Source organism: Salvelinus sp. IW2-2015, linkage group LG7 (genome assembly GCF_002910315.2).
Source record: "Salvelinus sp. IW2-2015 linkage group LG7, ASM291031v2, whole genome shotgun sequence".
NCBI lineage: Eukaryota > Metazoa > Chordata > Actinopteri > Salmoniformes > Salmonidae > Salvelinus > Salvelinus sp. IW2-2015.
Window position 1 is genome coordinate 29192306 of NC_036847.1, and position 13442 is coordinate 29205747.

General features: G+C 39.7%; 1 protein-coding gene and 1 long non-coding RNA gene across 2 annotated transcripts; both read left to right on the forward strand.

Annotated features, from left to right (window-relative positions):
• The first annotated feature begins 5 nt into the window (after positions 1-5).
• Positions 6-1113, forward strand: LOC111966099 (uncharacterized). The gene is made up of 2 exons (XR_011480149.1): positions 6-396; positions 447-1113. It is a non-coding gene; the product is annotated as an uncharacterized lncRNA (long non-coding RNA).
• A 543-nt stretch (positions 1114-1656) lies between these two features.
• Positions 1657-13440, forward strand: LOC111966100 (protein lifeguard 2-like). The gene is made up of 12 exons (XM_023990525.2): positions 1657-1896; positions 2903-3023; positions 3130-3239; positions 5536-5600; positions 5964-6017; positions 6107-6157; positions 6279-6318; positions 6485-6522; positions 7024-7111; positions 7266-7361; positions 7620-7673; positions 9331-13440. Exons 1-12 carry the CDS (start codon positions 1882-1884, stop codon positions 9481-9483), a joined length of 885 nt encoding a protein of 294 aa, XP_023846293.1. The 5' UTR covers positions 1657-1881; the 3' UTR covers positions 9484-13440.
• Positions 13441-13442: the final 2 nt, after the last annotated feature.

Genomic DNA, 13442 nt, shown 5'->3' on the forward strand with positions numbered 1-13442 from the left:
GGCAGAACAAGGCTTCCATCACTAGCGTTGTTCAGGGTGTACCTCTCAGCCAGGGCAGAACAAGGCTTCCATCACTAGCGTTGTTCAGGGTGTACCTCTCAGCCAGGGCAGAACAAGGCTTCCATCACTAGCTTGTTCAGGGTGTACCTCTCAGCCAGGGCAGAACAAGGCTTCCATCACTAGTGTTGTTCAGGGTGTACCTCTCAGCCAGGGCAGAACAAGGCTTCCATCACTAGCGTTGTTCAGGTGTGACCTCTCAGCCAGGGCAGAACAAGGCTTCCATCACTAGCGTTGTTCAGGGTGTACCTCTCAGCCAGGGCAGAACAAGGCTTCCATCACTAGCGTTGTTCAGGGTGTACCTCTCAGCCAGGGCAGAACAAGGCTTCCATCACTAGGGTTGTTCAGGTGTACCTCTCAGCCAGGGCAGAACAAGCTTCCATCACTAGGTTGTTCAGGGTGTACCTCTCAGCCAGGGCAGAACAAGGCTTCCATCACTAGGGTTGTTCACTGTGTACCTGTCAGCCAGGGCAGAACAAGGCTTCCATCACTAGCGTTGTTCAGGGTGTACCTCTCAGCCAGGGCAGAACAAGCTTCCATCACTAGGGTTGTTCACTGTGTACCTCTCAGCCAGGGCAGAACAAGGCTTCCATCACTAGCGTTGTTCAGGTGTACCTCTCAGCCAGGGCAGAACAAGGCTTCCATCACTAGCGTTGTTCAGGGTGTACCTCTCAGCCAGGGCAGAACAAGGCTTCCATCACTAGCACAACTGCTTGCTCCGGCAGAAATATCACCCAGTCTAATATCACATAACAAGTACTTCAGTGTATCAATTCAGTTTCAGCTGTAACTTTGCAATCAATTGACATTACACATTGTCAGTGTAAGGAAAATATATTATGAATGGTTTGTTGTGGATCATTTCATCATAATTTCCTTTTTTTTWTTTWTATAGCTGTTATAGAAACAGAACTTGTATGGSGCTTGTCAGACCTGAATACATCTTGGAGAGGCATTGGTACTTGCCTTATTTTTAAATCCTTGTCCTCCAGGACCTTCAGTAAAACAGGACATGTTGTAAATATCTAATAAATACGATTTTAATATCCTCTGCCATTTTGTGGTCCTTTGAATTGCAGTGATGATGCTGTTAGACTGATTTGTCATAGATAACATCAAGGCATATTCTACAGTCTTACATTAATGTTTTACAAGTAGGAGATTCTAGTATTTTCATGAATGTAGTAGTCGTTCAGGAATGAACCGTAGAATGCTGAATCATTGCATTACCTAAAAATAGACCATTTTAAACTTTGTTTTTTCTTGCTCTTAAGTTACTACAGAAAAATATGAATGCTGTTTTTATTTATAGCCTAACTGCTTCTGACAGGGATGTAGAGGGTAAACACAACTTTCAGAACATGTAATACCATCTACGTCATCCTATATATATTTTTTTACTGCAGACCAAATATTCCAGTTCTCTCTGGCCCTATCCTTACTTGACTCACACAATGATACATCTGTACCCCCCCCCCTTTTTGCCAAGCGTTTTGGTACAGTCCAATCTTCCCACAGCACTGCTGCTTCACCTGGATGTTGCTAGAATGTTCCTTTTTGGGTAAGGGGGGGGGGGGTCTGTGAGAATCCTAACTGCGTGGCTGTTGGATTAAGAAGCTGCAGCATCAGAAAGGGTTTAATCTAAGAGAAGCAACAGCAGAGAGAGACCTAGTGTCAGTCCTTTTATTTTGACTACAAGTACATCTGGGCAACAAGGATACATATAAGGATATAATAACAAAAGGAAACCAGAGCTTCTTTGACTGGAGCAGAGAGATAAATAAACCATTGTAGTATCTGCTGCAGACACCAAACACAGCCATTATGACCCAGGGCAAGGTAAGGGCCTTACAGATACATCCTACAGATATCATTCTATGCTCTGTTCATTCCATGCTCATTCTGCTGCAAGAATATAGTCAAATAAGTTTCTTAGCTTCTTTCCTTTTTAATGCGTTGTGGCAGCATGTACATAGGCTGTGTGTCTGTCTCTGCCATCCTCTCATGTGCCTTTATTGTGGAGCTCATCTCATTGTGTTGCTCAGTAATGATGCAAAGTCTGTTCCGCAGCAGATAATAGTATTGTCATCAGAGAATGAATAGAGGCAAATAAAATGACAGCTATAAACTAGATTGTATGGCGATAGAGAAAAGGTAGTGTTTAGCCTGCGTCACTACCTTCACTCCAGAGACGTACTACTCCTCCTCTGTCTCACATTGCTATTTCTCTCACAGCCAAGTGCTAAATGTCAAATCTGAAATGTTGCTGTTATGCATTGACTGGAGGCTGATGAAATAATAAAAATATATTTAGCCTACTTATACGAATTACTGTAAATTAGCTCATAAGACTGCTAATTATATTTCTATGCAGGAAATATGGAGGTACAGAGATACAGGAGATGGATATTCATATTCTTTGGTACTTAGCTCAGGGCCAGATAAGCCATCTGGACAGTGTTGTGTAATGTCTAATTCACTGATTCTGGAACAGTCTGGGGTTCTGGAGCTATGCTACAGCAGAGGACTTGTCTAAGAACTGATCTCAGTCCACATCTTACAGTCAGCGATCAGAGAATCAGATAACATTTCAAATTCACCTCAAATTGTGAATGCAAGTTATTTGTGTTTTCTGCTTAAAATGTGGATTGTTTTTGTTGTTAAAAAATGTACATTTTCAAAGCAAATACAATGAAATTGGATTCACAAGTTGGGGCTAATTTCAGATCAAGTATCACTTCTTAGTTGGTTAGATTGGCTCATAAGAACTCTCTGTCAATTATTAAAAAGTATTTACAGACAGCTATTTAGTCCTGAATGGGGATCTTATGTTATTTACCCCCAGCTTTCAGTCGCGAACAAGGCTGCTGAAGCAGGAGAGAAGCAGTATGGCACTTCAAGTGGAGAAGCAGGAGGGCCACCAGCCCCTCCCACCTATGAGGAGGCCACTGGCACAAGTGAGAAAGGTATGTCAGTGTCGCAAAAACAAACGCCATATCTCCACCACTCTCTATCAATGAAAGTGAGAAAAATAACTGCCCATTTACTGTGTGTATGTGTTGAACTTGTCAGCGGGCCTCAGCGGCAGCCCCTGTTACAGTGGGACTTATCCTGGTGACGGGGAGATGCTAACAGAATTCAGCTGGAGTGATAAAAACATCCGGCGGATCTTTATCCGCAAGGTAGGCGATAATTAAAGCTATTACTACCACATTATTACCAATGACGTATATAAACCCTGGTTTGCTGATGCTATGTATTAGCCACCGGTTGGCCATATTGGCACATCCTAGTAGGAGCAGTCCTCCATAGGAATGAATAGAATTCTACAGTATTTCAATTACATGTTTGAAGGACAAAATTACATGTAAGTAATGTTTTGTTCTAATGTGGACAGTAGCATTAGTACTCTCTAAAATAAACACTTTAAGGAAAATGTTTGTATATATTTTTTCATTTTATTTTTTTATGTTTATCTCACATAATATAATTTCAAAGTATGCATTAAGGTGTCTGTAATAGAATAAACGTGTCACAAACAAATGTAGTCATGAATAAATACATTTCTATTGCTTCCAAAATCTTTTTTACAATTGAGGAGTGCCAAGATGGACACACCTACTTATTTCAGAGTTTTTCTTAATTTTTACTATTTTCTACATTGTAGAATAATAGTGAAGACATCAAAACTATAAAATAACACATGGAATCACTTAGTAACCAAAAAAGTGTTAAACAAAATATATTTTATATTTGAGATTCTTCAAATAGCCACCATTTGCCTTGATGACAGCTTTGCACACTCTTGGCATTCTCTCAACCAGCTTCATGAGGTATTCACCTGGAATGCATTTCAATTAACAGGTGTGCCTTGTTAAAAGTTAATTTGTGGAATTTATTTCTTTAATGCATTTGAGCCAATCAGTTATGTTGTGACAAGGTAGGGGTGGTATACAGAAGATTGCCCTGTTTGGTAAAAGACCAAGCCCATATTATGGAAAAAACTGCTCAAATATGCAAAGAGAAATGACAGTTCATCATTACTGTAAGACATGAAGGTCAGTCAATCCGGAAAGTATCAAGAACTTTGAAGGTTCCATCAAGTGCAGTCTCAAAAACTATCAAGCGCTATGATGAAACTGGCTCTCATGAGGACCGCCACAGGAAAGTAAGACCCAGAGTTACCTCTGCTGTAGACGATAAGTTCATTAGAGTTAACTGCCCCTCAGATTGCAGCCCAAATAAATGCTTCACAGAGTTCAAGTAACAGACACATCTCAACATCTACTGTTCAGAGGAGACTGTGTGAATCAGGCCTTCATGGTCGAAATGCTGCAAAGAAACCACTACTAAAGGACAGCAATAAGAAGAGGAGAATTGCTTGGGCCAAGAAACACGAGCAATGGACATTAGACCGGTGGAAATCAGTCCTTTGGTCTGATGAGTCCAAATTTGAAATATTTGGTTCCAACCGCTGTGTCTTTGTGAGACGCAGAGTAGGTGAACGGATGATCTCTGCATGTGTGGATCCCACCATGAAGCATGGAGGAGGAGGTGTGATGGTCTGGGGGTGCTTTACTGATGACAGTGTCAGTGATTTATTTAGAATTCAACTTACACTTAACCAGCATGGCTACCACACTATTCTGCAGCGATACGCCATCCCATCTGGTTTGCGCTTAGTGTGACAATCATTTGTTTTTCAACTGCACAATGACCCAACACACCTCAAGGCTGTGTAAGGGCTATTTTAACAAGAAGGAGAGTAATGGAGTACTGCCTCAGATGATCTGGCCTCCACAATCACCTGACCTCAACCCAATTGAGATGGTTTGGGATGAGTTGGACCCCAGCGTGAAGGAAAAGCAGCCAACAAGTGCTCAGCATATGTGGGAACTCCTTCAAGACTGTTGAAAAAGCATTCCATGTGAATCTTGTTGAGAGAATGCCAAGAATGTGCAAAGCTGTCATCAAGGCAAATGGTGGTTACTTTGAAGAATCTAAAATATGAAATATATTTTGATTTGTTTAACACGTTTTTGGTTATTACATGATTTACATGATTACATGTGTTATTTCATTGTTTTGATGTCTTCACTATTATTCTACAATGTAGAAAATAGTAAAAATAAAGAAAAACCCTTGAATGAGTAGGTGTATCTAAACTTTTGACTGCTATTGTCTACCTATTGACTCTTCAAGAATATAACTTATCAATGCCTCATGAGCTTAGTTTAACTGTTTAACACCCCATCAGAGCCAAAAATATAAGCTTGTTTTACTCCAACATTTGTAAGCATTGTAAATGTAAAMAACTACTATAAAACCTCAAAATATGCTTAAAACTATCATTTTGATATATTGCATGGTCAGTCCTTGCATCCATAGCTCTGTCTTTGACTGTCATAGTGGTTACACTTCTCCAGACCCATCCTTCAGCTTTTACCACAGTTGTGTTTTTTCGGGACCTCCTTTTAGGTTTACTCCATCTTGATGATCCAACTTCTTGTCACTCTTTCTATAGTGGCTCTCTTCACATTCTGGTAAGTCTTCTAATACCTCTGAATATGGATGCTACTTTTCACCCTTCAATAGTTCTATCTGGTCAGGCCTGGTCAGAAGTCCTACACTTTGATACAGTAATGTTTTCCATCACTCTGTGAACCAGACATGAACCATTCAGTAATGCTCCATCACTCTGTGAACCAGACATGAACCATTCAGAACACTCCATCACTCTGTGAACCAGACATGAACCATTCACAGGAACTAGATAGGAAGCTGCAAGTTTTGAGATGACTCATATGGAACGGTTAACATAAAATGAAGAAAACACATATACCAAATACTTTGAGGGAAATGGACAAACATTGCATACTTACAATTCTTTGTGCTTCCTTCATCAGTGAACCAGTGAAGAACTACATTCAGTCCAACCCTGGATGGTACTGGGCTTCTTAGTAAGTCACAGCTTTGATCTTGCATACATCATTACTATGTTGATTTCATTCTGAAAGTACTAAAATATATGTTTTATTTCTTTACACAGTGCTGTATTCTTTGTCACATACATTACACTCGTCTGCTGTCCTGGACCAAGGTGGGTTTAACACTTTAATGTGTGTGGTTAACGCAACTTCAGTTATTACGATAATAGAGAATGTATCATTTTAGCAGAATGTAACGACAGTACTTCTATGTTTTATTTGTATTTCCGATAGGAGACAGTTTCCATGGAATCTGATCCTGCTCGCCGTCTTTGTAAGTATCATGTAGTGTTTAAAACAATAACATTTATACACATTTATACACATTGTCTGAAGACAATAGCTCACATAATTCAGACTCACATACTTTTCCTTTGAGTGTAACCTACAATAGGTTTTCTCAGTAATGTCTCTTTACTTTGTAATCTCTCCTGTTGCAGACCCTCTCTCTCTCCTATATGACAGGGATGCTATCCAGGTACAGTCTTTCATAGCTGTGCCTACAGTTGGTTTGCCTCTGTTGTCTTACTTCTCACTGTGTCTGTCTCGTCCACTATGCTTTGMATGCCTGCTTCTTCAGACTGATATGGCTAGTATGATGTTTTTTKCAGCCAGGTAAACTGCTAATGTAATATTAAAGCTAGTTAAGGTCTTGGTGAGCTAATCAGGTATGCTAAATGAGGGTTGTACTGAAAGGAATGTAGATCTCCAGGAAGAGGGTTGGGCAGCCATGCATGAAACTGTGTCAGTGTCAATCAGTTATGCCAAAGGTATACATGGTCTTACTAACAGGGACTTACGATACGTCACCATATCACTGCTGCACTGTTGTAGATTTTAGCTTTGCTTTGTTACTGTGTATTTACCAAAATAAGTCATTCAAATGTTATTACTGTATGATAACCATTTTAGTATGTCATTTCTTAGAAACTAAATACTTGTCAAATCATTTCTCAAACATATATTTCCCCTTTAATAGTTATTACAACACCAAGTCAGTGGTGATGTGTCTGGGTATTACTGCTATGGTCTGTCTGACCGTCACTCTCGTCAGCTTCCAAACTAAGGTCAGTCTGCCTGAACGTTCCTCCAGCGAAAAAGGAACTGCTACAATTTAAAAGAAAGCTACTATGAATGACAAATTGTTCTAAGTTCTTATTTTTAACTCGTGATCAAGTTACCTTCTCTTTTCTCTCCTATCTTCCCTTCTGTCCTATTCAGTTTGACGTGACCTCATGCCAAGGCGTATTGTTTACCTTCTGCATGGTCATGATGGTGTCTGGACTGGTCTTGGCCATCGCCCTGCCCTACGGATATGTAAGATAATAATACACTTTATTTGTAGAGCACATTGTCATACAGGAAGACTGCTAATCAAAGTGCTGTACATAGTAAGAAGTTAAACTACCCTAATCAGAACCTATATAATTAATTAGATGAATAAGTTAATGCAGATGGAGACTAACATGAAGAACTAGACAGAGGTCTCTACCAAGCCTATAGCTGGGTCAGATCTAATTGAATGTGTTGGATATGATATTTCATAGATATAATATCACATGTCATGTGCTGCAGGTGCCCTGGGTGCATGGTGTCTATGGCGCCTTGGGAGCGTTACTGTTTACCATGGTAAGTGTAAAACCGATATAGTCTGATTTACTACACAGTCTATCAATGACAACTATCAAAGAGAGATGTACAGTCGTGGCCAAACGTTTTGAGAATGACACAAATATWAATTTTCACAAAGTCTGCTGCCCCAGTTTGTATGATGGCAATTTGCATATACTCCAGAATGTTATGAAGAGTGATCAGATGAATTGCAATTAATTGCAAAGTCCCTCTTTGCCATGCAAATGAACTGAATCCCCCAAAAACATTTCCACTGTATTTCAGCCCTGCTACAAAAGGACCAGCTGACATCATGTCAGTGATTCTCTCGTTAACACGGGTGTGAGTGTTGACGAGGACAAAGCTGGAGATCACTCTGTCATGCTGATTGAGTTCCAATAACAGACTGGAAGTTTCAAAAGGAGGGTGGTGCTTGGAATCATTGTTCTTCCTCTGTCAACCATGGTTACCTGCAAGGAAACACAAGCCGTCATCATTGCTTTGCACAAAAAAGGGCTTCACAGGCAAGGATATTGCTGCCAGTAAGATTGCACCTAAATCAACCATTTATCGGATCATCAAGAACTTCAAGGAGAGCGGTTCAATTGTTGTGAAGAAGGCTTCAAGGCGGCCAAGAAAGTCCAGCAAGCGCCAGGACCGTCTCCTAAAGTTGATTCAGCTGCGGGATCGGGGCACCACCAGTACAGAGCTTGCTCAGGAATGGCAGCAGGCAGGTGTGAGTGCATCTGCACGCACAGTGAGGTGAAGACTTTTGGAGGATGGCCTGGTGTCAAGAAGGGCAGCAAAGAAGCCACTTCTCTCTAGGAAAAACATCATGGACAGACTGATATTCTGCAAAAGGTACAGGGATTGGACTGCTGAGGACTGRGGTAAAGTCATTTTCTCTGATGAATCCCATTTTTCCGATTGTTTGGGGCATCCGGAAAAAAGCTTGTCCGGAGAAGACAAGGTGAGCGCTTCCATCAGTCCTGTGTCATGCCAACAGTAAAGCATCCTGAGACCATTCATGTGTGGGGTTGCTTCTCAGCCAAGGGAGTGGGCTCACTCACAATTTTGCCTAAGAACACAGCCATGAATAAAGAATGGTACCAACTTCTCCCAACCATCCAGGAAAAGTTTGGTGACAAACAATGCCTTTTACAGCATGATGGAGCACCTTGCCATAAGGCAAAAGTGATAACTAAGTGGCTCGGGGAACAAAACATTGATATTTTGGGTTCATGGTCAGGAAACTCCCCAGACCTTAATCCCATTGAGAACTTGAGGTCAGTCCTCAAGAGGCGGGTGGACAAACAAAAACCCACAAATTCTGACAAACTCCAAGCATTGATTATGCAAGAATGGGCTGCCATCAGTCAGGATGTGGCCCAGAAGTTAATTTGACAGCATGTCAGGGCGGATTGCAGAGGTCTTGAAAAAGAAGGGTCAACACTGCAAATATTGACTCTTTGCATCAACTTCATGTAATTGTCAATAAAAGCCTTTGASACTTATGAAATGCTTGTAATTATACTTCAGTATTCTATAGTAACATCTGACAAAAATATCTAAAGAYACTGAAGCAGCAAACTTTGTGGAAATTAATWTTTATTTCATTCTCAAAACTTTTGGCCACGACTGTACTAACGCTTCAATTGTTTGCTTCTCTGTTTAGTTTTTGGCGTTTGACACACAGCTACTGATGGGGAACAAGCGCTACACAATAAGTCCAGAGGAATACGTCTTTGCTACTCTCAACATCTACCTAGATATTATCTACATCTTCTCCTTCTTCCTGTCCCTGTTCGGAACAGAGAGGACAAACTGAATCCACATCCAGGCCAGCATCGCAGATCACCATCTACACAGGATCTGTATTCATAGTCTCAAACTGCATTTACACATGTAGACAAATTCAGATCATTTTTTCACTAATTGCTATTTTGACCAATCAGATCAGCTCTAAAAAAATGTCTGATGTGAAAAGATTAGATGTGATTGGTCAAAATACCAATTAGTGGAGAAAAGATCTGAATTGGGCTGCAGCCTCAGAGTAGTAGTGTTGATCTAGGATTTGCCATTTATATCATAATATTATATACAGGGGGATCTGATCCTAGATCAGCACTATCAGCTATAAATGCAGGCTCTGATCTCACCATCATTATGTACTGTACACAACCCATTGATCCTTGATCCACCACCTCCTCCCACAGTCTCTGCCCCTCTAGCATTATATGGACCTATAGTACTGTACCAGTATTGAGTTTTTTAGCTTGTCTGTTAAGCTGTTGATCTTAGCACTAATGTACAGCAGTTTTCACCCATAGGGTCACAGATCTATAGATTTACATTGCTCACAGTAGACAGATGTGAAAGAAAAAATAACACGCAAAAATACTGAGTCTAAAATCTATAACTGACCGTAGGTGTTTGTGTCATGCAGATGTGAAGTCCTTGTGTTCTCCTATCTTTTAACAACAAGTCATTAATGACACTGCTCTAAAGGAGATCCCCTCTTACCACTCCTGAACACATGAATATCAGAATCACCTTTATTTCGCCAACTACATTTAAATATACCCGGGATTTGATTCAGTAAAATGGTGGTGAAAAGGCTCCTTTCTGATTGGCTTGAAGGGCATTCTGGAGTGTGCATTATTTCCCTATAATGCACAGTATATTTGCATGGTAGAATTCAATGGCTATATTTAATTTTACATGTTTTGTTTGAGCTACTGTTTAAAGCAAAAGTCGAAATGAAAACAGTATTKCAATTYTTTTATTTGATTTTCATAATAACTAGTACTAATGGTTTGAGCGTTCTCTGACACTCCAGGATGGAATGCCGTTTGAGTCTTTACGTGTCAAAAAAGATACACGTCAAATAACACTATTTGACGTGTCAAATAATACTATTGCATTGGTGTTAGCTAGGTAACAAGCTAAAGCTAGCTAGCTACCCCAGAAGTTGCTAATAACAGCTGCATCAAAGATATTTGCAAACATTTTTTATCCTGCTCTTTTGATCCTGATCTAATTTCAAATGCTCACTCAGATGTTTTCCCATTCGGTCGAACAAATAATGACTTATTTCCATTGCAGTATTGTACAGCTTTGACAGTGATCGTAATGGTGGCGCTTGGCTTGCACGTGCAAATTCAGCACACACAACATTCCATCATGGAATTGTGTTATTTGACGTATCAAATTAAAAGCTTACTTGAACGTGTATATTTTTTGACACATAAAGACCCAAACGGCGTTCCATACTCCAGAGTGAATTTACAAACGCACCGTACATCAGTGTTTTTACATTTACATTTAACCTTTATTTAACTAAGCAASTTAGTTAAGAACAAATTCGTATTTACAATGACGGCATACCCTGGCCAAACCCAGACAACGCTGAGCCAATTGTGCGCCGCCCTATGGGACTCCCAATCACGGCCAGATGTGATACAGCCTGGATACTGGTACTCAAAGCTCTTTACATAGTAGAGAGGAACCAGGGACTGTCGTGACACCTCTTACACTGAGGTGCAGTGCCTTAGACCACTGCGCCACTTGGGAGCACTTCTTGGGAGCACTTCGAGTACAGATGTAGGATCTTAATTTGATCACCCTGTTGCAGGAGAACTTTCCGGCAATGCAGAAAATGTAAAACTTGTAGTGTGTTTGAGTTTTAAAATGTATTTGGGAGTTTGTCATTTGAAAATGGATCAACCCCTACAGAAATGTCTATTAATTATAATCCACATAATAATTCACATTTCCTGTTGCTGCAGGATTATTTTCCTCAAATGAAGATCCTACATCTATAAATGGCACCTGTGCACAGTGTKTCTGTGGTTTGTTGTTTCTCTAATGCCTGTCCTCTGGTCTGTCAGCTCTGAGCCTACTGGTTGAAATCTCAAACGAACATAAGATCCAGAGTATGCAGGCAATTGAATCCAATTCTGAATAAATTTGCATGTGGGCTAATTGCTTGGCTTTCCATGGCTGCTTTAAATCAAGTTGCTCTTAAACTGGAGATGCAATCCTGTCTATATGATGAGCCATAGTCCAATGATGTCCAATGATGTCAGTAGGGGTTTCACCACTCAACCCTGGTTGGCTGCTATGAAGTTCTAATTTATTTACAGATGGTCTAAACCAATGACTGAATACCCATTCTTTGCTGAGCATGTTTTGGGGGTCAATCTGGACAACTTTTAAAATGTAGGGTTGTGGTAAATGTATTTGCTCCAGATGTTATAAGTTCATGACTGAACTTTGTGGTTGTTACTGTTTTTATAGAGACCAAAAGAGTTGTTATATTTTGTAAAATCAAAAAATGTTAATTATTGTAAAAGTTAATAGTTTTGAATATTGTAACTAAAAATAGTTAATCATGCTTGCAACATGCCTGATGTGTACATGACAAAAATAATAGCACATTCTATTCGACCTGAAAAATAGTAAACATACAGTATCAGTCAAAAGTTTGGACACACCTACACATTCAAGGGTTTTTCTTTATTTTACTATTTTCTACACTGTAGAATAATTGTGAAGACATCAAAACTCTGAAATAACACATATGGAATCATGTAGAAACCAAAAAAGTGTTCAACAAATCAAAATATATTCTTTATTTTAGATTCTTCAAAGTAGCTACCCTTTGCCTTGATGACAACTTTGCACACTCTTGGCATTATCTCAACCAGCTTCACCTGGAATGATTTTTCAACATTATAGAAGGAGTTCCCACATGTGCTGAGCACTTGTTGGCTGCTTTTCCTCCACTCTGCGGTCCAACTCATTCCAAATCATCTCAATTGGGTTGAGGTTGGGTGATTGTGGAGGCCAGGTCATCTGATGCAGTACTCCATCACTCTCCTTCTTGTTAAAATAGCCCTTACACAGCCTGGAGCTGTGTTGGGTCATTGTCCTGTTAAAAAACAAATGATATACCTCCTAAGGGCAAACCAGATGGGATGGTGTATCGCTGCAGAATGGTTGGTTTTGCAGCAATTCGACCATGAAGGCCTGATTCACGCAGTCTCCTCTGAACAGTTGATGTTGAGATGTGTCTGTTACTTGAACTCTGTGAAGCATTTATTTGAGCTGCAATCTGAGGTGCAGTTAACTTTTACCAAATAGGGCTATCTTCTGTATACCACCCCTACCTTGTCACAACACAACTTATTGGCTCAAACGCATTAAGAAGGGAAGAAACTCCACAAATTAACTTTTTACAAGGCACACCTGTTAATTGAAATGTATGAGGTGACTACCTCATGAAGCTGGTTGAGGGAATGCCAAGAGTGTGCAAAGCTGTCAAAGGGTGGCTACTTTGAAGAATCTCAAATATAACATATATTTTTATTTGTTTAACACTTTTTTGGTTACTACATGATTGCATATGTGTTACTTCATAGTTTTGATGTCTTCACTATTATTCTACAATATAGAAAATAGTAAAWAATTAAGAAAAAAACTGGAATTAGTAGGTGTGTCCAAACTTTGACAGGTACTGTATTTTCTTACATAACACCCTGAATGGTTCATATGTGTATGAAATTTGTGGCCTTGGAATAGTATTATCTRAACAAATTGTAATGAATTTGCAGGTGTAAATATGAGCCTCTTGGCTAAGTGCATTGAGTGTTATTCCATATGAATGTGTTAGGAAAATAATTTGTATTTACAATTCTTGCTGTACATAATACATATTTATTTATTAGAACGGGAATGTGAATGTTTATTGCATTTACCTCTAAAATAAAATTTTAAAAATGGACT

Excerpts from the sequence above, each read along its gene's own strand:
- LOC111966100 (XM_023990525.2), top strand. Across the intron at positions 6,158-6,278 it reads GTCTGCTGTCCTGGACCAAG|GAGACAGTTTCCATGGAATC; the intron begins GTGGGTTTAACA and ends TATTTCCGATAG. Across the intron at positions 6,319-6,484 it reads TGATCCTGCTCGCCGTCTTT|ACCCTCTCTCTCTCCTATAT; the intron begins GTAAGTATCATG and ends CTCCTGTTGCAG.